Source organism: Peromyscus leucopus, chromosome 10 (assembly GCF_004664715.2).
Source record: "Peromyscus leucopus breed LL Stock chromosome 10, UCI_PerLeu_2.1, whole genome shotgun sequence".
NCBI lineage: Eukaryota > Metazoa > Chordata > Mammalia > Rodentia > Cricetidae > Peromyscus > Peromyscus leucopus.
In genome coordinates, this window is record NC_051071.1 from 68,082,602 (window position 1) to 68,105,711 (window position 23,110).

The 23,110-nt window shown below is 37.6% G+C and overlaps 1 protein-coding gene across 30 annotated transcripts in view; it reads left to right on the top strand.

The window, feature by feature from the left end:
• The window catches only part of Adgrl3 (adhesion G protein-coupled receptor L3), a 744,444-nt gene that overhangs the window by 337,576 nt on the left and 383,758 nt on the right, over window positions 1–23,110 (top strand). For all 30 annotated transcript variants that reach the window (XM_028854109.2, XM_028894208.2, XM_028894402.2 and 27 more), the window contains one exon: window positions 7,856–8,069. In XM_028854109.2, coding sequence (XP_028709942.1) covers window positions 7,856–8,069 — 214 coding nt within the window. The remainder of the gene's footprint in view (window positions 1–7,855; window positions 8,070–23,110) is intronic.

Sequence of the window (23,110 nt, forward strand, 5' to 3'; positions counted from 1 at the left end):
TAGTATTTTCTTTGACTGACGAATCTATTTTCTCTATCATGTCTTCAGTGTCAGAGATTCTCTGTTCCATCTCTTGCAATCGGTTGGTTATGCTTGTTTCTATAGTTCCTGTTCGTTTTGTCAGGATTTCTATTTCCAGCATTCCCTCAGCATGTGTTTTCTTTATTGTCTCAAATTCATTTTTCAGATCTTGGAATGTTTCTTTCATCTGTTTAATTGTTTTTTCTTGGCTTAATTTGATTTCTTCCCATTTTTTGTTCGTTTTTTCTTCCATTTCTTTAAGGGAGTTTTTTATTTCCTCTTTAATGGAGTTTTTCATTTCCTCTTTAAGGGAAGTTCTTATTTCCTCTTTAAGAGAGTGTTTCATTTCCTCTTTAAGGAAAGTTTTTATTTCCTCTTTAAGGTAGTTTTTCATTTCCTCTTTAAGGAAAGTTTTTATTTCCTCATTGAGGGAATGTTTTATTTCTTCTTTAAGGGCCTCTATCATCTTCTTAAAGTCATTTTTAGGGTTGATCTCTTCTGTTTCTTCTGTCATGGTATGTTTAGGTCTTGCAGGTGTAGAATCACTAGGTTCTGATGTTGCCATATAGGTCTTTATGTTGTTGCCTGTATTTTTACACTGGCGTCTACTCATATTTTCCTCTGTGCAGTGCAGGTGGTGTCTGTGTCTGAGAGTGCCTCTCTTGTTCTAATTTTTAGTCTTGGTTTAGTAGTGGTTCTTGGTTAAATTGGTGCTATTGGGCTGTTTCTTCAGGGACAGCTGATTTCAGTCGGTGAATTATATACTTATGATTCTGGTGATCTGGTTTAGTGGCTGGGTAGCGCCTTCTTCTGTGTTCCCAGGTCACGTTTTGTTCATTTGTCAACTCCTCAGCTGATCTTGTTTCTTCAGACTTCAAATTGTAGGCATCTGAATCCTCTCCCAGATGGGTTTCAGCTGAGCAGGGTAGTCTCACCAGCACCTCCAAGTTGTTGGGTTTCACAGGATCAGCAGCTGGGCCCTGGGTTGTCCCCAGACGGAGTGCCCAGACTCGCCCCGGCCCCGACCCAAGGAGATAGCCTCTTCCCCAGGCGTGGGAGCCAGGGGCGTCCCCGTTCCAAGCTGCGTCCGCCCCCCTCCGTCCCCGGGCCCGTCCACCCCCGTGGCCCGCCCCCACAGGCCCACCTGGGTCCACCCGTCCCCGCCGCAGGGCCTGTATGTCCCTGTCAGCTGTCACTGGGTCTGTCTGCCTCTGCGGGCGGCCAACGGGCCTGTATGTCTCTGCCGGCTGCCACCAAGGGCCTACCTACCCCTGCCCGTCACTGCTGCCGGGCCCATCCACCTCTGCGAACTGCCACCAGGCGTGTATGTCTCTGCCGGTTGCCGCTGGGCCTGTATGTCCCTGTTGGCCGCTGCCACCGGGCCCTTCCACCTTCGCGAGTCGCCACCGCGGACCCACCTGCGTCAGCCCGTTTCCGCCCAGTGGCCTGTCTACTTCTGTGGGCCGCCGCCGCCGGGCCTGAATGTCTCTGTCGGCCGCCACCGCCGGGCCTGTCCACCTCTGTCTGCTTATCTCTGCCGCAGGGCCTGTCCACCTCTGTGGGCCGCCGCTGGGCCTGAATGTCTCGGCCGGCTACCGCCGGGCCTAAATGTCCCTGTCGGCCGCTGCCGCCGGACCCATCTACCTCCGCGGGCCGCTGCCACAGGCCTACCTGCGTCTGCTTGTCTCCGCCATCTACACAATTCTTATTCTTAAGGACATGTTGAGTATCCAGTTTAGATTTTTTGACATTTAGAAGATTGGGAAAATTATGATAATGTGAAACCTGATACAATTTGGGACATTTTCCCCCTCGTGAATTTAATTAGAAGAAAATGTAGAATAAAATTTAGTAATTGTTGAAAAGCTGTAGCAACTACACGCGAATTCACTTATTCCAATACTTGCTACTTTTGAGACAGCCTCCACATGACTATTTCTGTTCACATCCACAGCTTTTATTTGTATTCCTAGGCCTAAATAGTAACTGAAGATAATTTTATAATTTTTTCATTAGAAATCTTTCTTTTACATTGTGTCATCTAAATTTCATGCTCTGTTTTTGATTACAGAACTTAATAGACTTTTTCTTCTTTATTGTGTCAAATGTAGTTATTGGGGTGGTTCACTTAACTAAGTACTGGAATGTCACTAAAATTATTATTTGGTAAAGTGCTCTTGTTTAAATTCAGGGTATTAGAATTGTGCTAGGACTAGTAAGTGCACCTTTAACGTAGATGTGGAGTTGATATTTCTTTTGGCTGTCAGTAGGGGGCGTTAGTTCCTCAGGCCCTTCCTCCACTCCATTGGGCTGACTGAGTGCCACCATTTAGGTTATTCACTAACTATACAGGGAATTTGTCCAAGAGGTAGGCTGAAATTGCCTTGTGATTTCATTGAACTCTCGGGAAAACCCTGCATGGCTTCCACACCATATCCATCAGAAGTGAGTCACTAAGTGTAGCCACAGACAAGGAGAAAAAGGGTTAGAGTGGAAGAGTAGCAAACACTCACAGTCGTATTAAAAAACCACAGCATAATGTTCTTTGAAAACAACAAAGCACCTTACACTCCCTATCCATGTTATCTTATTGCTGAAATGTATAAAGATCTCTATATATTCAGCTCCTATATATTCAACCCATTTATCTATGCCAGAATCCTGGTCATCATTTATTTCTCTGTCTCTTACCCTGTGACTTTAATTACCAAGCCCTAACAATGCTTTGTTCTTTATGGAGATCTGAAGTGTTCTTTATTGTTACCCTTTTAAAGGAATGATCTTTTCTCATTTAACGACTATAAAATAGCTTTCTAATCTGCATTTCTTCTACATTCTTACCCCCAAACAAATTCTTTGGGAGAATTATTTATATTTGTAAATCTATAAACAAAGTATAAAGGGGTAAACAGTATAAAGAGGGAATGAAAAATAAGTATAAATGTGGACTGTTAAACTCTTTCTTTTTCAGTTATAACAAATAGCACAGAATACAGATCCTATCTGTTTTATTGACAGTTATTTTTACATTTACAACCAGTTTTTATTTCATTGAATCCTTGCCTATGGAGAAGATATAAAATGTGTTCTTCTCCTCTACTGGAACCGTCTAAGATGCCATCTCTGTTGTCATCACAAGTGGTTAAGTTCATCTAGCCTGCATAGTTCTAGAATAGACAGTACCCTTGGTTTTGTCTTTCTAGTGAGGAAGTAGAAAATTCCTCCAAAGCCTCGATGACCACCGCTGACTCCAACTTTGCTGTTTTCCTCCCTTTTCCCTTACTCAATAGTGATCCGTGTTACTATGGTTTTAGTCTTATACTGCTCCCGAATTCTAGACTTTTGATACAATTGTCCACATACAGGTGTTATTCTGATAGCTTGCATTCAGTGTGTATAAAGCTGAATTATTTATATTATTTTCCTCAACTAGTTCATTGCTGGCCTCTTAATCTGTTTGTTTTTGTTTTTGTTTTTACTTCTTATTGAGGATCTTCCCCAACTCACAAACTATGTGCTACATAATACTTCTTTATTTGAAAAGTCCCCTTTCACACCCTAGGGTTAGCCTGGGAAGTTTCTAGCCATTGTACTTTGAGGTCAGGAAATAAAAAAAAAAAATCTGACTTGTGTTTGGTTACTGTCTTCCAGCCTCCTCACTCCCCATATGTAGTTATCAAACACATAGGTCCAGCAAAGTGTATACCAGCAGGCTGCATTGATCTGACCTGGTGGTGATAGAGAGAGTTCAAGGAGGAACTCACCAAAAGGAGAGATGTTAGCAAAAGATGGCGGAAGGTTCTAAAAATGAGAAAAATGATGAAAATGAGAGATAATTCTCTTATCATTTAACCTTATGCAGAAGGTATTTTTTTGTTTCTTTTTTTTTTTGTTTGTTTGTTTTTTGTTTTTTTTTGTTTTTTTTTTTTTGTTTTGTTTTGTTTTTTTTGAGACAGGGTTTCTCAGTGTAGTTTTGGTGCCTGTCCTGGATCTCACTCTATAGACCAGGCTGGCCTTGAATTTACAGAGATCTGCTTGGCTCTGCCTCCCCAGTGCTGGGATAAAAGGCGCACGCCACCATCGCCTGGCTTGAAGATATTTTCATTATCTTTGCAAAGGTGTATTTGACATGGAATTTGAGGCACATTGTGAGACTGCTCTCTGCCTGTCTGTTTGTCTGCCTCTCCTGCTCGTCTTGCCCTGTGTGTGCGTGCGTGCATGCGTGCGTATGTGTGTGTGTGTGTGTGTGCGCGCGCGCGCGCGCGTGCGTGTGCCAGAGGTAGAAATCACAGATCTTCCTTGATAGTTCTCTGCTTTATTACTTTTTTTTTTGAAAGACAGGAGCTCTAAACCTGGAGCTTATCAATTTGACTAGAATGCCTGTTCACGGTAACCAAAGGAACTACCTGGGTATGTTCCAAATCCAAACTCTGGGATTAGAAACATCCGCTTCTTTTCTAGACTTACGAGAGGGTTCTGGAGACCCTAACTCAGGTCTTCAGGCTTGTAACACATATATACTACTGAATGAGCAAACTTGCTGTCTCCTGCTTGCCGTCTGTTGTACAGACGTTTAACTCGTTCCTATTCCCTCTGTCTCAGAACCAGTGTCTAGGACTAAAGTACAGCATTGAAGCAGACGTCACCAGATTTCACATCTACTCTTTCCAGTTTGTTCAGCATGTACATATGCGTCTAATAGATTACAGTGGTGTGTGCCTTACTAAGACAAATTTGCCCCATGTTGTACAAGTGGAAACAAATTAAAGAGAGCACACAAAAGAGCTCAGGTCATCTTGCCACTTCACAATGCTCAAAGTAGTGTTACTCTGAAATATATGTAGTACACAATTTCACTACCTATCCTTGGGTTGTTGGAGTTGTCCTTCTTGGTATTTTGTAACCAAAGCCTTTCTATTGGTAGCATAAAAATTCAAAGGGAACAAAAAAAGAAAACCCTTTTTTTTTTTTTTAAACTTAAACCACTCTCCCTCTTTGGAAGTGTGTGTGTGTGTGTGTGTGTGTGTGTGTGTGTGTGTGTGTGTGTGTAAGTCTAAAAGAGAAGTTAAATAAAAGGAAAAATAAACAAAAATTTTAAAGCAGCCCTCATGGAATTAGGAGCACAATGCAGCTAGAAATACTTTTTTCATGATGGTGAAGACATTTAACGTTACACTAAGAAGTTATTTGAATAGCTAACTAGGTAATGCTATAGTCTCCTGGAATGTATTTCTTTAAACAATGCATGCGTCATTTGTGGAATGCGTTTTATCACTGGGTTACCGAAATGGGTGAATTATATGTTAAAATGAAGAAAGTTTCTACAATTGAACTTGGAGCTTTGTACAAAATATCACAGAGGTGGAGGGGAAGTCATCTTCATAGGTCCAAAATAGATACATGGAAAATTTGAGCCTCCACATTTTAGTTGACTTTGCATCTGTGTAGTGTTTGGTTCTTAATGATATATTTGACAGTGACCACCAAATTGTCCACTTAGTCCAACATGGGCTCTGTTGGTGTGTTTTGCTTATGTGTTACTTGATTTCAACTGAATTGACTAAATCAACATAGTATTAGCCAGATAAATGCGGCATCCAGAACAGCAACAAAATAATTCTCCTTAAATAGCTGTACCAAGGTTAAGGAAAAAATTATCTTTTAACAAATGTTCAAAATTTATTTTAAGGCATTCTAAAACTTATGTGTTTAAATATGTTTTCTGAAAATGAACACATCCATGTGATTTCATTAACAGACAAAAGTCATGAAACTGGCTTAATGAACTGGAGCATTTTTTAATCATTCAATCATGTTTTTACTTTCAAATTCAAATAAGAAAAACTGTCTTTATTCTTGAAGGTAAAATCTTGATATCAGAAAGTGTGCATCTTTGACCACAATGCAGATTTCTGAATAGTAAACAGGACTATATTTTTTTTTTTTTTTTTTTTTGGTTTTTCGAGACAGGGTTTCTCTGTGTAGCTTTGCGCCTCTCCTGGAGCTCACTTGGTAGCCCAGGCTGGCCTCGAACTCACAGAGATCTGCCTGGCTCTGCCTCCCGAGTGCTGGGATTAAAGGCGTGCGCCACCAACGCCCGGCTGACTATTTTTTTTTTAAGGAACAGTAGGAATTAAATTTTTTCTTTGTGACAATACCCTGCCAAAATGTGACCCAAAGGAAACTAAGAAAATAACATTATAATAAAATTTCATTATGCTAATGTCATGAGGATCATGATGTCTGTGATCAGTGTTACAGGTGTGCTACATTTGTGTGTGTGTGTGTGTGTGTGTGTGTGTGTGTGTGTGTGTGTATAGAAGAGAAGGAAAATAGAGCATAAAGGAAATATAAATGGGACCAGGTGTACAATGCAGCCAGAAGTACTTTTCCTTATTTTTTTCAAGATCTTTAAATTTTTTTTAAATATATGTAATATATGTACATATATATGTAATATATGTAAGCATGTGTGCCTGTGTCTGGGTGCATATGCATAAGTGTAGATGCCCAAAAAGGTCAGAAGAAAATGTCAGATCCTCAGGATCTGGAGTTGCAGGCAGTTGTGAGCCCCCTGATGTGGGTCTTGGCAACTAAACTTGGATCCTATATAAGAGTAGTATGTACTCCAGAATTACTCTGAGTCATCCCTCCAGCCCCAGCCACAATGACTTTAGGTAACATGATCAGTAGTTTTAGAAGGAGTCTATGACACAAACATAGAAATACGATAAGTCTATACCATTTTAAAATTTGAAAGAACAGATGTCTTCAAAGCAGCCACTGTTTCTGAGGTCAAAATCGTCAGAACATTAACCTTGCTCTGCTCCTTCTTTTTACATCCCCGATCTCCTCACAGCCTTTTCATCCACATTTTGTGCTTAGAAAGCAACGGAAAGATCCACATATTGTAAATACTATTGTTATGGATGCACTCATTAGGGAATTAACCAACTGTGCAAATTTAACCTGTCCCTTATGTTTACCCACGACTATGTCTCTTATTTTAAAATCTACTTCTTTAAAGCTTGGTAAATACTTCAGCTATAATTTCAGTTATATGTTTTAAGGGAGACTTGGTCAGTTTTTATGACAATTAAACCTTTAACTTTCTTCCAATGATATACTGGCAAGGGAAAGGGAAAATATTAAAATTGACATGAACAGAAATCTTCTGCAGCAAATTTAAGTATATTTTAAGTGTACACCAATCACTTAAAATGTGAGTATCTGAAGATTTGCTTGTGACAGCCATAGAGGATTCATGTGGATATTTTGTGATATTACAATTTTTTTTTTACAATAGTCCATGTATAAACCTGGGCATGTAATTCACAAAAAAAGGAATAATACAGGAAAAAATAAAAGAAAATATTTTCCTTTATAGAAATAAGGTAGTAAATGAAAATTAACACCTTATGCTGTTGTTTGTTTATCTTACTGGCTAAATTTATATGATTGGTTATATTTAATTTTGAAAAGTAGTATGGAATTGGTGAACTATATTTTTTAAATGTTTTTCAAAACAGTTATCTACATTTGGCATATGCTTCTCTTAATAATCAATTTCACATGAAAAAATATCCAGAGTTCCTTTTTTGCTACTGTTCTGTAGGAACAAACTTAGGATTTAAGAAGTTATTGTTAGAATAGGGGAGGTTGTGATTTGTTGTTACCGAGAGGAGAAATATTCCGTATTGCTTTATATGATGAGTCCTAGCTGTGTTAGCCCTTGTTCAGGTTAACCCAGATGCTGGGGAAGTAAATGCATGCAATGTCCTTGGATATACAGTGATGATGATGATGTCTTTTCTACCCCTTCCTCCTCCTCCAGCCTTCAGCCGTGCCCCGATTCCCATGGCAGTGGTCCGCAGAGAGCTCTCCTGTGAGAGCTACCCCATTGAGCTCCGCTGTCCCGGCACCGACGTCATCATGATCGAGAGTGCCAACTACGGGAGGACAGATGACAAGATCTGTGACTCTGACCCTGCTCAGATGGAGAATATCCGATGTTACCTGCCAGATGCCTATAAGATTATGTCTCAAAGGTACGGTGCCTCCAGCCTCCAGACTTCTTCCTTGCACATATGTCAAGATTCAACATAAATCTGCTTGATAGACTGAGTGCGGATAAGAGCATAAAGTGGTGCATGTTTTAGAAGGATTTGGCAGTTTCCACTGTAGATCACTCCTCCTGTCTCTGGAATGGTTGCTGCTCTAATCCCCACCATGGCACTTGGGCGATAGAAAACTCATTAGCATTATTAGTAAGTTTAATGATGCACTCTGCCTAGTGTTCTGTTCCGACAGTGTTCTCTAAAAATGATTTGGTTATCTAAGTGACAAAATTCGTATTTTTTCCAGAATTTTCACCAAAATACATAGTGCAGAAAAGATTGTCTTATTCGTAATTATATTCTAATTATGTAAGAGTAATAGAGAAAACAGAAAGCTGGGTCAGGGGCCAGAGATACTGCCTAGTGATTCAGAGCAGTTGGTGCTCTTACAGAGAACCCACATGGGAACCAAACACCAGCTACTGTCTGTAACTCCAGTTCTAGGGTCTCTGACCTCCTCTTCTGACCTCCATTGACACCTGGACACACATGGTGCACATGCAGATAAGCCAACACACATATACACACAAATAAAAATAAAATAATCAAATAAATGGGTAATTTATATAATCATTAATCAAAACACAGTAAAAGATAATTGATGAAGGATTATTTGACCTTGGAAAACAATGAAGAAAATACTAATTTACAATATGTTACTTGAAATGTATTTAATACTATTGACTATTTACGTTATTACCATGTTGAAATACATGAAATAAGGTAACATATAATTTCATGAGACAAGGGAAAATGTTTGATTTGGAGGGAATAAGTTTATTTCCATACAAAGAATATTTAAGATTTGTCATAATAAAGTTCTTTATAAATAAAGTTAATTATATATAGAGACATATGCATATATACATATACATACATATATATCTCTAGAGTGTAAGAGAGATATACATACATTAAACATTTGTTCACTATTTCAATGATTTCTCAGAAATAAATTGTTATGCACTTTGTATATATCTATGCTTCCTATTTTGTAGGCATGATTAGTTATTAAGTAATGCATCAGTAAGTGATAACTTTTCTGAATAATTTTATAATTGGATAGGGTCACTTTTTCATAAGGATTTTTTCTCAGGTAATTTTTATTATTCCATTAAGGAATTATTTTAAATGAGCAGAAATTAAAATACAGAGAAAACTCACCAAATTGAAGACTAGACACAAACAGAAAACAATGCCCACTACTCTGTTCCTAACCTCAGAGGTAAATAAGTAAGACATACAGCAGAGTTGGAATCACCTCTATTTTGGCTTATAAAAGCCATCCTTATTTTAACCATTTTTCTGCTCTTAAAATAATTTATTGTGTGTCCACTGTGCAGGAAGTACACACATGTCATTATGGATGCATAGCGGTCAAAGGACCATTTTATGGAATTGGCTTCTTCCTTCCAGCTTTACCTGAGTCCAGGGATTAAATTAAAATTTCTAGCTTTGGGAGGCAAGCTTCTTTATCCACCAAGCTGTCTCACTTGCCTCATTTTATCTTAATATTTAAAATGTTGTGTATTTTTTGTGTGGTTAGTACACTATTAGAATCAATGTCTTTAGGCTAATGATAGATGTATAAATTATTCGAAGAATTTATAACTTACGTGTCCAGTGAGCAGGCCATTTGAAAGATGTTGAAGGATAATTCTCTTCACACATGTCATGGGATTTGGTTTGTCTGTTGCTAAAACAGATGCTGGAAAAACATAACATTTTGAAATTAAGGATCCATTCGATTAGAGTTGGATACATTGTTTACTTGTGTGTTTACTTGTGATATTTGGGCCCCTCTGGTCAGATGGCCAAGGCTATCCATCTCCTTTATAATAAACTGCTGCAATGTCATGCCAGCCACAGAATGTTAAATGATGGAGATAGGGATACTGTGTTAATAACATGGATATGTTAAGCAGATGAATACATTAAAATGAAATAAAAATGAAAAGTAAGATTTCTGAAGTATATATTAGATAAATGGATTTTTTGTTGTCAAATTTAAGCATTTAAAAAAATTGTCTCAGGGTATAAATATTAAGTTTGTCTTGAGGGAGGATTATTACTAAGTACAAATAATATTGTTATTGTATCCTTGCATAAACTTGTGAAAAAAAACTTTCTAACTTACTCACTTAAATGTATCCTTTTGACAGTTGAGAGAAAGACACATCTAATGCATTTTATGTAAATTTTGGACATTACATAAATTGAAATTTGTACTAACTTTTAAATTAAGTATGAAAAATTTGGGCATTGAATTAAAAGAGATATCATAAGAGACATCCACTTACATTAAGTGTGAGAAATTTGGGCATTGAATTAAAATAGATATGATAAGATGTCCATATTTGTCTGCAGTAGAGCTGTCCTATCTGGCATCCCATTGAGAGATGCAACTTTGTTCAGAATCCTCAGAATTGCCTACACTTGAACCTGGGATGGCTTTGAGCCCTGGGTTTGCTCTGCAGTGAACACACACAAACACATATTGTACCTATTTTTACCAAATCTAAATGATCATGCCATTGTTCTCATCTGTTCAGCTTCCTTAATATTCTGTATTTATTGCTCTATTCTATTCATACTGAAGGATTAGGATTAGTTGAAATGACAGAATACATTTATTTATCCTTCTGAAACTTTACATTCCTCCTTATTGTATCTATACATCAGGTAGTCTGAGTTACCACATAGCATGTTCTTTTTCTCTCTCTCTTTTTTTTTTCTGGTTGTAAGTTTCAGGAATGCCAAATTAATGTTTTTCATTGCAACCAACTTTAGTGTCTAAATGGGCAAAGATGTAATGCTCTCTGATTTAGTTATGCTCATTAACAACTCCTTCAACTTTGATATTTTTATGCCTTCTATTCTTTGCATGTTGTGCTTATGTATTTTAGAGACTCTTTTAGAAGAAATATCTGACATAGTTTTTGTATCTTAGTGTGAACATAACTTTTAGCAACTACATAACTTCTGGAAGGTTCCATGTGGACTTCAGCTAGAATTCAGTGGTGCTTTCAGCTATTAACTCTAATGTTTGAGTCATTAACTCAGCCAGCTCTTGAAAGGACCGAATGGGGTTCACTATGACAGTTAGTCAGGCTTGATGGATAAATAAGCCAGGCATGGTTCCTGCACATAAAATATCCTGGACAGATAAAAAGCAGCCAGCAGGATCATTTGCTAAGCATTTTAGTCCTTTCTGATTTACATTTATTGAGGAGATGAAAAGAGGAAATTTCATTCTGGTAGGTCACATCAGAGAGCCTGTTGGGCGGGACGGTGTTAGAGCTGGCTCGCTTCTGTGCAAGCTGTGTAAGCAGAAGGACGTGGAAAAGGCACAGGTGGAGTGGTCTCCTTCCTTTAGCGTCTCCTGCTGTGGCTTTAAAACTTACTGTTGTTCAGCTCAGGATGTCCCTGCACTTCATTTGGCCCACTCCTCTCTAAAAATGCCAATGCTTGGAGTCAAACTCTTCCTTCAAATCCTTACTTGTAAATCAGGAATACATGCTGTTAAGATACCATACAAATGCTAGATGATACATGAGCTTGATAAATTCGCTGATTTTATTTTTGTCTTGGAATCCTTATTATAAATTGGACATCAGATCCCTTTAAGTATAAGAAATCTGAATGTCATATATAATGATTTTGGTGTTTTCTTTTTTAGTACATATCATAGCATAACTAGTGTCATAATCTTAATATATTTATGCTTGCCTATAATTTTTAAACTATAAAAGCACTTGCAAAGAGGCATGTGTATGTTTATGTGTGTGTTTCAATGTAATTTCAATGACTTGTACATACAGAAAATTGCACAAATCAAATGTGTACAGCTCAAGGACTCTTTACAAGCTGAGCTCATGCATGTGTCTAACAAACTGTTGAAGACAGGGAACATTAGCCACACCCCTCCCTAAGGACATCTCAGTTCTGACTTTGAACAACTAAAATTAGTTTTTGCTCATTTTGTAATTCAAAAAATGATTTTGTATAAGATGTACTTGAACGTGGCCTTTCTCATTCACTGTATTTGTTGCTTTCCTTTGTCACTGAAGTTTTTTGTATGCCATATCTTTGTCATTTCAAGTATAATTATTTTCTAACACTTTTATAAAGCAGGGCAGCCTTCAAAATGAGTTGGTTTCAGAATATTTGTTGCTGTTAATTTCCCTCTTTTCTCACAATACCATGACTTAACCTGTTTTTTAAATATATGTTTACCTTTGATACATATTTTATGCTGAAAATATGTATTTAAAGTCAAGCTAACTTTACTTAACTTCTCATTGGGGTCATGGGAGAGAAACAGAAAAATAAATGAAGAGAAAAATAAGTCTGTTGCTAGCATTTAAATTAACTTAGGATCACAGGTCGTAAAATGCATGCTATATATATTATATATACACACACACACACATATATATATATATACATATATATATATATATATTTCTAAGTAAATGAGAGCCTCATTTTTTATTATAGTTTTAGGAGTATCTTAGCAATGTTATATTTTCAGATGTTGCAGGCACATAGAGAAGACGAGAGGGAGAGAGAATTGTTTCTCACCTTTTGAAAGCTGTACTGCAGTTGATATCAGCACCGCAGGGGATTTTATGGCCCCTAAAAGATCTTGGTTTCTGTTGTACTCATTTCTAGAGCACTTGAAAAATATCTTCTGTAACAGCAGATGAAGAGATGCCAGTGGCAGATTTTGTGTGTATTTAGCCTAGTAAGTGTTTCAGACAGGACACATCCATAAGCCACTTTTCTTCTGTGACTTTGATGGATCCCTTGCATGATGTTTCACGATTTCCTTCAAAATCAAAACAACGTCAACAAAAACAAACCTTTAAGTACATGGATTTCCCAGATTTATTCAGAACCTATTTATTTTGCACATTGGATTGATAATTGTGTGCGTGTTTCTTTTAAGATTTACTTACTATGTATACAGTGTTCTGCCTATACACCAGTTCTAATTATAGATGGTTGTGAGCCACCTTGTGGTTGCTGGGAATTGAACTCATGACCTCTGGAAGAGCAGCCAGTGCTCTTACCCTCTGAGCCATCTCTCCAGCCCCGTGTGTTTGTTTTAAAAGACAGAAAGGAGAGAACAGGTAGCCCATTCTCACAGACCCAATATACATAATATAGATATTCAGCAATGTTTTCATCTTGAAAGCACTGACATATTTTTCTACATTTTACTTTCTTTTGTATCTGAGAATCCATTATGACCAGTCTCCACATATGCTTCCATGTCCTCTTAGGTATTAATTTAGTTTAGAAAGGATTTATCTGTTAAATGTGTATATGTATATATTTGTTTTTTAACAAAGTTTAAGGGAAAAGAAAATCGGTAATTCTTTCATGATATTATTCTAAACACAGAAGTATTAGAAGAGCTAAATATATAGGTTTGTACTACTGTAAACTGTTTTTAATAAAGATTATTACTGATTCCATTCTTTTAAAAGCAAGTTAGTCATGTCATGACCAAACTTATTAAAATATGTCTTATGTTTTGAATTACAATATAATTACATCATTTCCCCTCCATTTTCCTTCCTCCAAACTCACCCTTGTTCTGTCCTTGCTTGAGTTCAAATTCACAGCTTCCTTCTGTTGTTATTTACATATGTGTACTTGTCCGCGTCTGTGTCCTCTTCCCCCCCCCCCCGAATACATAAATACAATCTGCTTGTTCTGTATAATGTTACATGTATGTATATGTTTTCAGGGCTGATTCTTAGTACTGGATAACGAATTGGTGTCCTCTTCCCAGGAGAAGACTATTTTTTCCACTCTTCAGCATTCCTTAGCTGCCTGTAGATCTTTGTCTAGGGCTGAAGATTGTGAGCTTTCTCTCTTCCATGGTAGCATGTGTATCGTTGCCTTTGTTCAGTCCCTGCTTAGGTTAGCATGATGGTAAGGCTTCATAAATGTAGCTTCTGTTGTTTCTAAGAGACACAGTCTCACAGCCACTCCCTGTCCCTCTGGCTCTCGGAATCTTTCCACTTCCCACCTTCCACTGTGTTCGCTGAGCCTTGGGTACAGGTGCATTTTGATTGGTTCTAGTTTTTGGTAATGGCTTCCATTTTTTGCATATTTTTCTTTAAGAGGGATATGAGCTGCACTTTCTTGTGTGTAGGAGGGCAAATATTTTAAACGTAGTTAGCAATTGTGCTGGCCTTTGTAGTTTCTCCTCCAGGATCTGTGACTTCACTAGCCCTAAATAGTTCCGTTTCCTGTACCAGGCATGATTTCCTTCTGGTTGACTGAGTCTTGAATCCAATGAGAGAGCTGTTGCTTACCATCCAGGTCTGAGTGTACCACTGCTGCACCCATGGGGTTATTGTGCGATGCTGGTCGTTGCTGTGGCTCATAGGCATCAAAGCTGGGTAGAACTGTTGGGTGCTTTACACCTTTGAAGCTTGTATGTCACTTACTGGTACCATGAAAGCTACTCCTCAGGGAGGAGGCTTTTGGGTGAGGTCCTGCTCAGAGCTTGTGGGCACTGTGACATAGTAATGGGATTCGGGAACTTAAGACCAGCTGTTACCTAAGACACTTAAATTTCCAGTGACGGTTTTCATTGACACTGTTCCTAGTAACTTTGGGGCATGTAACTATTAATAACTGCTTTACTAAACAAGTGCATCAAAATAATACTAAGTAAGACTTCAGCAGAGAAGCACTGGTATGACAGATTCACCTTGAGAGTTTTTGTTGCATATTTGAGTTACAGAAACTGAGATTAATAGATTAATTTTGCTCACTTTTAGTGAATGCTCAATGAAGGTTTTTTTTTGTTTTTGTTTTTAAGATTTTTTTTTTAAATGTTATTTGTTTTTATGATTTTATGGATGTTTTGCCTGCATCTATGTCTGGATAGCATGTCTGCAGTGCATTCTGAGGGCAGAAGAGGGCAATGGAACCCCTGGGACTGGAGTTACAGATGGGTGTGAACCATCGTGTGTTCTGGGAACTGAACCTAGATCCTCTGGAAGAGAAGCCAGTGCTCTTAACTGCTGGGCCATCTCTACAGTCCTAGTGAAGTTGTTTTTAAACCTTCATCCTATTCTTTGTTGTAGTCAGTCTGTAGAAGCTTGAAATATTAAAATGCTTGGAAATTTTTTTTTTTCAGGAAAGAGAAAAGCCAAAATGCAGCATTTCTGAATATTAGAAGAGATGTGATAAGTACCTTAAGTTATCTTGTAAATAGGTGATAGTTTGGATTGGGCTTGTCCATAAAAGCCTGTGCATTTGGCTCTTGGTCCCCAGTGTGACAATAGAGAAGATGATGGGATTTTTAAAAGTTGGTCAGGAGATATCTTCAGGTTATTTCCTATGCATCTGAAAACTCGCTAAGTTAGCATGAACCACACTCTTTACCACTGCTTGACTCACTTAAGTGAAATGGAAAACACTACTTTTCTTCAAGAATGACACAACTTAAAAAAAGGGGGGTTTAGATAAAATCCCACATGTTCACCATTACTTGCTGCTGACAAAGAAATGCTTGTTTTCACATTAAGAGTGGGCAGTCTTGATTTTCTGATGCTGGGAATATGTTGTGAAGCTTATTTAAATTATGGAGCATTTTCTCTCTGCCTTTAGAGTCTCCAGTTGAAGACAACCAAACACTAAAACTATGCAGTATGAGTTTGTTAATATTACCAACATTTGTATTTTGTACGTACACCCTTATCTATAGTAAAATTTCAGTCAAAGTAAATTTAATAGTGATCATGGAGAATCATTTCAAACTTGCATAGCATTGGTGATAAATACAATGCATAGCTCTTTGTAACTTTAGGACCAGTGAGGTTTTGTGAGTGGGAGGTTTTATGAGTCCTTTCAAAGTAGAAATGTGAAGATACACATTTTCTTAAAGAAATAAACATAAGAAACAAAATACCGTGTAGCGACTAATGTGTTATATAATGGCATTTTAGACAGATTCAATCTCCATTAGCAAGACTTGGCTCCTAGATGATAAAAATTAATGTGTTTCATTTTTATTTTTTCCCTTATGAAGTAATTTTTTATTATAGAGTTGAATTTATTTTTATTTATTATACTGATTTTACTATTGTTTCCATATAAAGGCTCAGATTATGTAAAAAAAATAGATAATGTAAGGGTATAAACATTGCTTGTTAAGAGGACATGGTATTTTCTAAGGTGCTAAAAATCACTGTCCCCCAGACATTTGTTTATTTGAAAAAATTACATTAGCTGGTAGTAGTTTCTATTAAGTTAGATATTTTTATTATTGCTTGTGTAGCAATAAGCTGTGTGAATCATCTCTATTTGTAATTAGAATTATCAAATAGTGAAAGCAAAGTCTGTTCTTCACTCATATGTACTGATTTCAATATATAAATATATAGGTTTGTTTGGAATTAGATAAAATACTTGCAGTCTTTCCAAAAATGCCAGTAATCCTAATTACTAGTGCTATCAATCTCAGAAAATAAACATTTGGAGCAATTTCTTGGACCTGTTAGTGTGGTGAGTAAATAATCCTTGGCTGAGAGTATAAGTCTACAGAGATACTGCAATGTGAAAGAAGGAAATATACTCCAAAATACTGAAAAGACTAAAAGAGAGAATTGTTATGTCAAAAGTGAGACTACACAGCAGTTGGTTTAGCCAAGTTGTATAGCCAGAAAGAAGTAAAGAAAATTTTTCATTTAAAGAGTACAGATGTTGCTGAATTATTTAGAGCCATTTTGTTCCCAAACATTCACTGCTGTTCGTCTAAACTCTGATTTTGAGTTTTTTGTCTGTTTTTTTTTTTATATTAGATGTTAAATACTGAGATCTGTGGGCATTTGAATTTTAGCAAATAGGGTCTATCAAAGTTTTGTAAAAAACCAAATGATGCTCTCGCCAATACAAGCACCATAATCAAGTAATGCTATGATTATTATTACTTGATATATTGACAGTGAAGTTTATATTTGTTTGTTGGTAAATGTGATTTCATTTTAGAATTACTCTCAGAAAGTTCACATCCTTGAAAGTTTCTGTTACATGTAGTACTTGTTTTTCTTATAGACATTGTATCTTTCTCTTTCTGATTTTATACAGATATTCTCGCATTTTTGATATTTTGGTTTTCCTAAAACCACATATATTTGTAATTTTAGTACTATTCACTTTTTCTAATCAGTTTTGTCAGTTAAAAAACTTTCCAAACACCACAGTAAGATATTTTAGAAATTATAGTTACAAAAGGCCCTCCTTTCCCACAAATTATTCTCATAAAAGGCCTTTCACCCTTCCAAGGAATCCATGTAGATCATCCTTGCCTAAGAAGACAGTGCTCTGAATTACTTTTCCTGTTACACTGGGGAAACATGGGTTCCTTCAAATGACTTCATAGCCAAATATTTCCTCCAATAGCGATTCAGTGCTGTGACATTAAAAATACTATAATGAATAGCATTGTATGCAGTGCAATTTGTTAACTTATGTCCGAAGTATGGAGAACCATAAATTAACGGGAGCAACTTAAACCGCAAAAAGACTGGTGTGGGACACACACATACTGCAGACTAAGTGATCTGACTCAGGGTGATTTGTCCAGTTCCTGTAAAGTATCCTGAAATGATGCATGCACATGAGAAGGTAATTCCAATGTAATGTCAGCAATACACATCTGATATACATTTACTAACTCCTTTTACAATATTATAAAGAATAACAATAAAACTACTGCATGCATCTTATCTAGATTACTTTAGTCTGCTGTGTTAGTTTTTTTTTTTCCCCTAACATTGTGTTTATTTTTACTTTATGTTTACGCGTGTTTTGCCTGTATGTATGTGAACCATGTGCATGCTTGGTGAGGACTGAGGCCAGAAGAGAGTGTTAGATTCCACGGAACTGTGCAGATGTTTATGATCCAACATATAGATGCTGGAAACTGAACTCGGATGCTTTACAAGAGCCTCAAGTGCTATTTTCAGCTGAGGCATCTCGCTAGCTGCAATAGTATTTTGTATCAGGAAAAAAAGAAGGAACATTTTATTTTGCTCATTGTGGCATGATTTTTAAAACCAACTTCAGAATAACATATTTGCAAACAACTTAACCAGTTTGTATTGTCACATATGTAAATACCCACCACCACCCAAAAACACATAGAGGCTTGTCTGAGTATTTATGAAGAATATTTCTAGGGTAAAGATTAAAAAAAAAAAAAAAAACAAACACAACTTACTTATTGAACACTCCAGAACTTCAGAAAACTTACATTTTCATTTTCTAAAAACAACATTATTGGTTGTAGTGTTAAGCCAACTCCATGTAGTTAAAAGGGAAGTTTATTTTGTTGGGTAACTTCTAAGTAAAGGAATAGGTTACAGGGATTGGGAAAGGTGTAGTGCAGTCCAGGGATGTTCTCTGGAAAACTCTGCTCAGTCTACCTCCTGTGTCCAGGATCCAGGAACCAAGAGAGCCGGCACATCTGGATCTCCGATCTTTTTTTTTTTTTTTTGGTATTTCGAGACAGGGTTTCTCTGTGTAGCTTTTCGCCTTTTCCTGGAACTCACTTGGTAGCCCAGGCTGGCCTGGAACTCACTGAGATCCGCCTGGCTCTGCCTCCCAAGTGCTGGGATTAAAGGTGTGCACCACCACCGCCTGGTGGGATCTCAGGTCTTCAGGGCTCCTGTTTCGGCCCCACCTTGTAGGTGTGACAGTTACCTTAGCCTCAGTGGGATTAGTACTTCCAGGTCAAAGCTGGAACAGCTACCCACTACACTACATGGACATTATTTTTCTCTTATCCAAATAATTTATTTCCTTAGCCATGCTAGAAATTGGAATTAGTACCCTAAGGGTGCTAAGTAAGCATTGATCTGTATTCCAGCCCCTGTTCTTTTAATATAATTTGTATTTATTTATTTATTTTTGATTTTGAAAAAGTTTTCACTGGGTAGCTTTTCCCTGCTTGACTAGCTGTGTAGATGAGTCTAGCCACAAACTTGAGGCATTTCTCCTGCCTCTGCTTCCCAAGGGGTGAGATTACAGGCTGGTGCTGCCATGTCTTCCTCCCTTATTTTTAATTTTTTTTCTCCCGATGTCAGAGCAGATGTAATTGCTTTGTCTTACCAATAGTAGGTACACACTGCCTCTGTGAGCCATGTAGAGGTGATGTGCTTCTTGGGGCTCCTGTGAGGATGAATACCTTTGCTGGTTGCTGTGGGGACTAGAAGTGAGTGAGTTTACACCATTGTTAGAGAATTCCATCTTGATTTTGTTAATGTTGATTTACCGATGTATTTCATAACAGAAGTATGTGAGTATGTGTATTTCTTTTCGTTGTCTTTCTTTCTTTTCTTTTTTCTTTTTTTTTTTTTTTTTTTGGACAGGGTTTCTCCATGTAACTGTACTTGCTGTCCTGCTGTTCTGGATCTCCTTTTGTAGCCCAGGCTGGCCTCAAATTTGTCGAGGTCGACCTGCTTCTGTCTCCCAAGTGCTGGGATTAAAGGCGTGCGCCACCACTGCATGCCTGTGTGTTTCTTATATTTCAAAAATATTACTCTGCCGCTGAGCCTCATCTTTACTTCTTAGTCTCTGTGTTTCCCCATTTATGGAGATATTAGCAAATATCTAACAGTCACGTCCAAGAGTGAGACTTTGGTTCTCTTTTAAGTTATACAAAACAATACCCAGTTCTTGCTTTGTCTGTCTATTCAATAGGTCCTGCCAAAACTGAACTCGTTCATTTTATTCTAGCAGACATGCTCTGTAGAGCATGTTTTTATTTCTAATGACTACATAATATTACAAAAAAATTTCTCTCTTCTTAATTTATGTCTATACACATTTTAAAAACTCAGTGTAAACACTACCTCAATTAGCAATGCATTTCCCCTGCAATTTTTGGAGCAAGATTTGCACACATTTTTATATCTGCTTATGAAGCCTGAGTGACTTGTTATTAAGATAAAATTTTACCCATTCTATATTTTTCTACCCCAAGTCAGTACAACAAAAGAATCTACTTATGTTCTAAGATATAAAACTATTATAAATTTATTTTCTCCATCATGCTTCATACCAATGGTTATAGTGATGAGTCTCTCGATGGTACACTATGGTCTGACAGAAAAAAACAAATTTGTTTTGGAGTACTTATGTACAATCAGAAATAAGGATAGATTTATATCTTCCTTAGCAGGTGGATGGCAATGCTGCCATTTCTACATCCTGCAAACTAATATTTCAGTCTCTCTTGTGTCTGCAAATAGTTTAGTGTTTCATAATAAGCAGATGGTACCTAGTTTATTTTTCTGAGGATGATTATGTGTAGTTTGCTAGTTTATATATCTATTAAAATTTTTTCAAGAGTAGCTAGGGATATGGGTCAGTGTTTAAAGAGCATTTATTACTCTTGCAGAGAACCCAGGTTCAGTTTACAGGACCTGCATGGTGGCTCACAACTGTCCTTAACCACAGTTCCAGGGGTCTGCATGCACCAGATGTGCACATGGTAGCCATTTGTATATACAGACAATGCACCAATAAACATAGAAGAAAAAAAATATTCTTAATTTTTCAGTTCTATATGGGATAAAAATCCAAAATGTTCAAAATAGATAAGTAAGTAAATAAAGGGAAATGTGGTGGTTCAGATGTCCTTGGGAAAGAAGGTCTGATGCATTGTTAATTCCACCTGCCATGGCCTCCTGGTCTCTACTCACTCTGTTCAACTGCTTCTTACGCTTTGATCCCTGGTCACTAAGGCTTCCTGCCTGAGGCAGGGAGACACTGCCAGCTGCCGCCATGGCAAGCAGCATGTGAAGATGCCGGTAAGCCACGAGCCATGAGGCAAGGTATAGATTTATAGAAATGGATTAATTTAAGATATAAGAACAGTTAGCAAGAAGTCTGCCACGGCCATACAGTTTGTAAGGGGAAAAAAATAAAAGAATAATTTGAGTCCCAGTGAGCCCACAGCAGAGTTTCTTTCTTTCTTTCTTTCTTTCTTTCTTTCTTTCTTTCTTTCTTTCTTTCTTTCTTTCTTTCTTTCTTCCTTCCTTCCTTCCTTCCTTCCTTCCTTCCTTCCTTCCTTCCTTCCTTCCTTCCTTCCTTCCTTCCTTCCTTCCTTCCTAAGAAAAGAACAATTTATCTGCATTGGACCAGCTTGCCATCACTATAGCACTCATTTTGCCAAAAAATGGGGTGTGCAGGTTATCATAAACCAGGAGTTCTAATCCCAAGGTGAAGTTTTCTTCCATCAGACTTCTGGAAATACCTACACATTGATGTGGATGGTCCTAATGACATCTAATGAGAGCAAGCCAGTTGTGCTTCAGAAGGCCGGATCATGTCCAGGGTAGCGCCTGCCCACCAAAAAATTACCAAGACAAAACTGCCCAGAACACTTGGGTTAAGAAACACTATGATCAGTAACTAACCAACTCTGAAGGAAAGTGTAGTTCTTTTTTTTTATATTTTTAATTTAAAGATTTTTTTTTATTTATTATGGATACAGAGGAGGGCGCCAGATCTCATGACAGATGGTTGTGAGCCACCTTGTGGTTGCTCGGAATTGAACTCAGGACCTCTGAAAGAGCAGCCAGTGCTGTTAACCTCTGAGCCATCTCTGCAGAAAAGTGTAGTTCTACTGCAGGTGAATCCTGTGCTGTAACATATAGAAACAATGACTCTATTCATTGCCTAGTTCAAAGGTAAATTAGTGTTGTGTATGGAACAACCACAGAATACTTATTTGCATTAGAAATAATGCCAGGTTAAATGTTCTATGTTACATTTATCACCAGGAACAGTATTTCTCCAAAGTTACCACTTTGGAGCTTGTCTGTGTTTTTAAGATAGACTGTATTTTGAACTATGAAAATGTCAGTATATTGATAAGAAATGTGGCTTGTTTAATCTCCACAGTCGTTTCTCAAACTTGGTATTAAATACCAGATTTTATGGATTTTTTTCCTCAGTTTTATGTAAGTACGATATTTCAAGAAATAATCTCTCTGGATTTTTAAAGAACGAGGTCTTATCCTTTCAAGTTTTGTCTAAGCAATGTCATTTCAGTCTGCCAATATTTCTGGAAATGTGGAAGAGGCACAAGGAACCCTGCTCACACACTCTTTACATTAGTGATGAACAGAACCAGAAGGTAGGAGGGATTGAAGACAAGGCCGTTTCTCCAACACTGACATCTGGGGGACCTATCCAGCATAGTGTAAGTCCAGCATCGTTTTTCAAGCCAAGCTGACTTAACTGAAGTCATTAAACCCCAAAATCAGGGTTTAAATATAAAAACTGCTTTGAGGGAAAATGTTCTGAGTTATATTTTTATGGAAATGCCTCCTAGACAATCCACCCTAAGTCTTTAAGAAACATCAGGGTTATTTCTCAGTCCGTTTTGATGCTAATTTTTCTGCACAGCTCCTCCTCACTTCATAGGATAAAAGGTCACAAAGTAGCATCAAAATTCTTCCTTGCTTAAGAACCCCCTCCTGCATCAGACTGGAACTGTGACTACTTAAGTAATCACTTTAGACACACCCCGAAGTTTGCAACTGAAAAATTCATTCTCCAAAAATGTTTGCAGGGAGAAAAATTGCAGCAGGAACAATAGCCCTTTGAATCCACAGACAGCAGCACCCCCTCACCCCACACACACACTCCTTTTTAACCTTTCCCGCTTCCCTTTGTATGAGATTCTCATATTACATTTAATGCCACCCTTCACCCTGTCACTGAGACCTGGTATCTCAGAATATCTGAAGTCTCAAAACAGTGGAACTGCTGGGCACAACACCCAAACCATGTGATGCAACACAGATATTCTCCCCACAGGGTGGTTCTTCAGTTGTGAAAGCAAACAATGTCATGGGTCTTCAGTGTCAATCTTGAAGTGTTTCAGTCACTAGACCTAATGGGAAAAGCCAGTAGAAAAATACACTTTT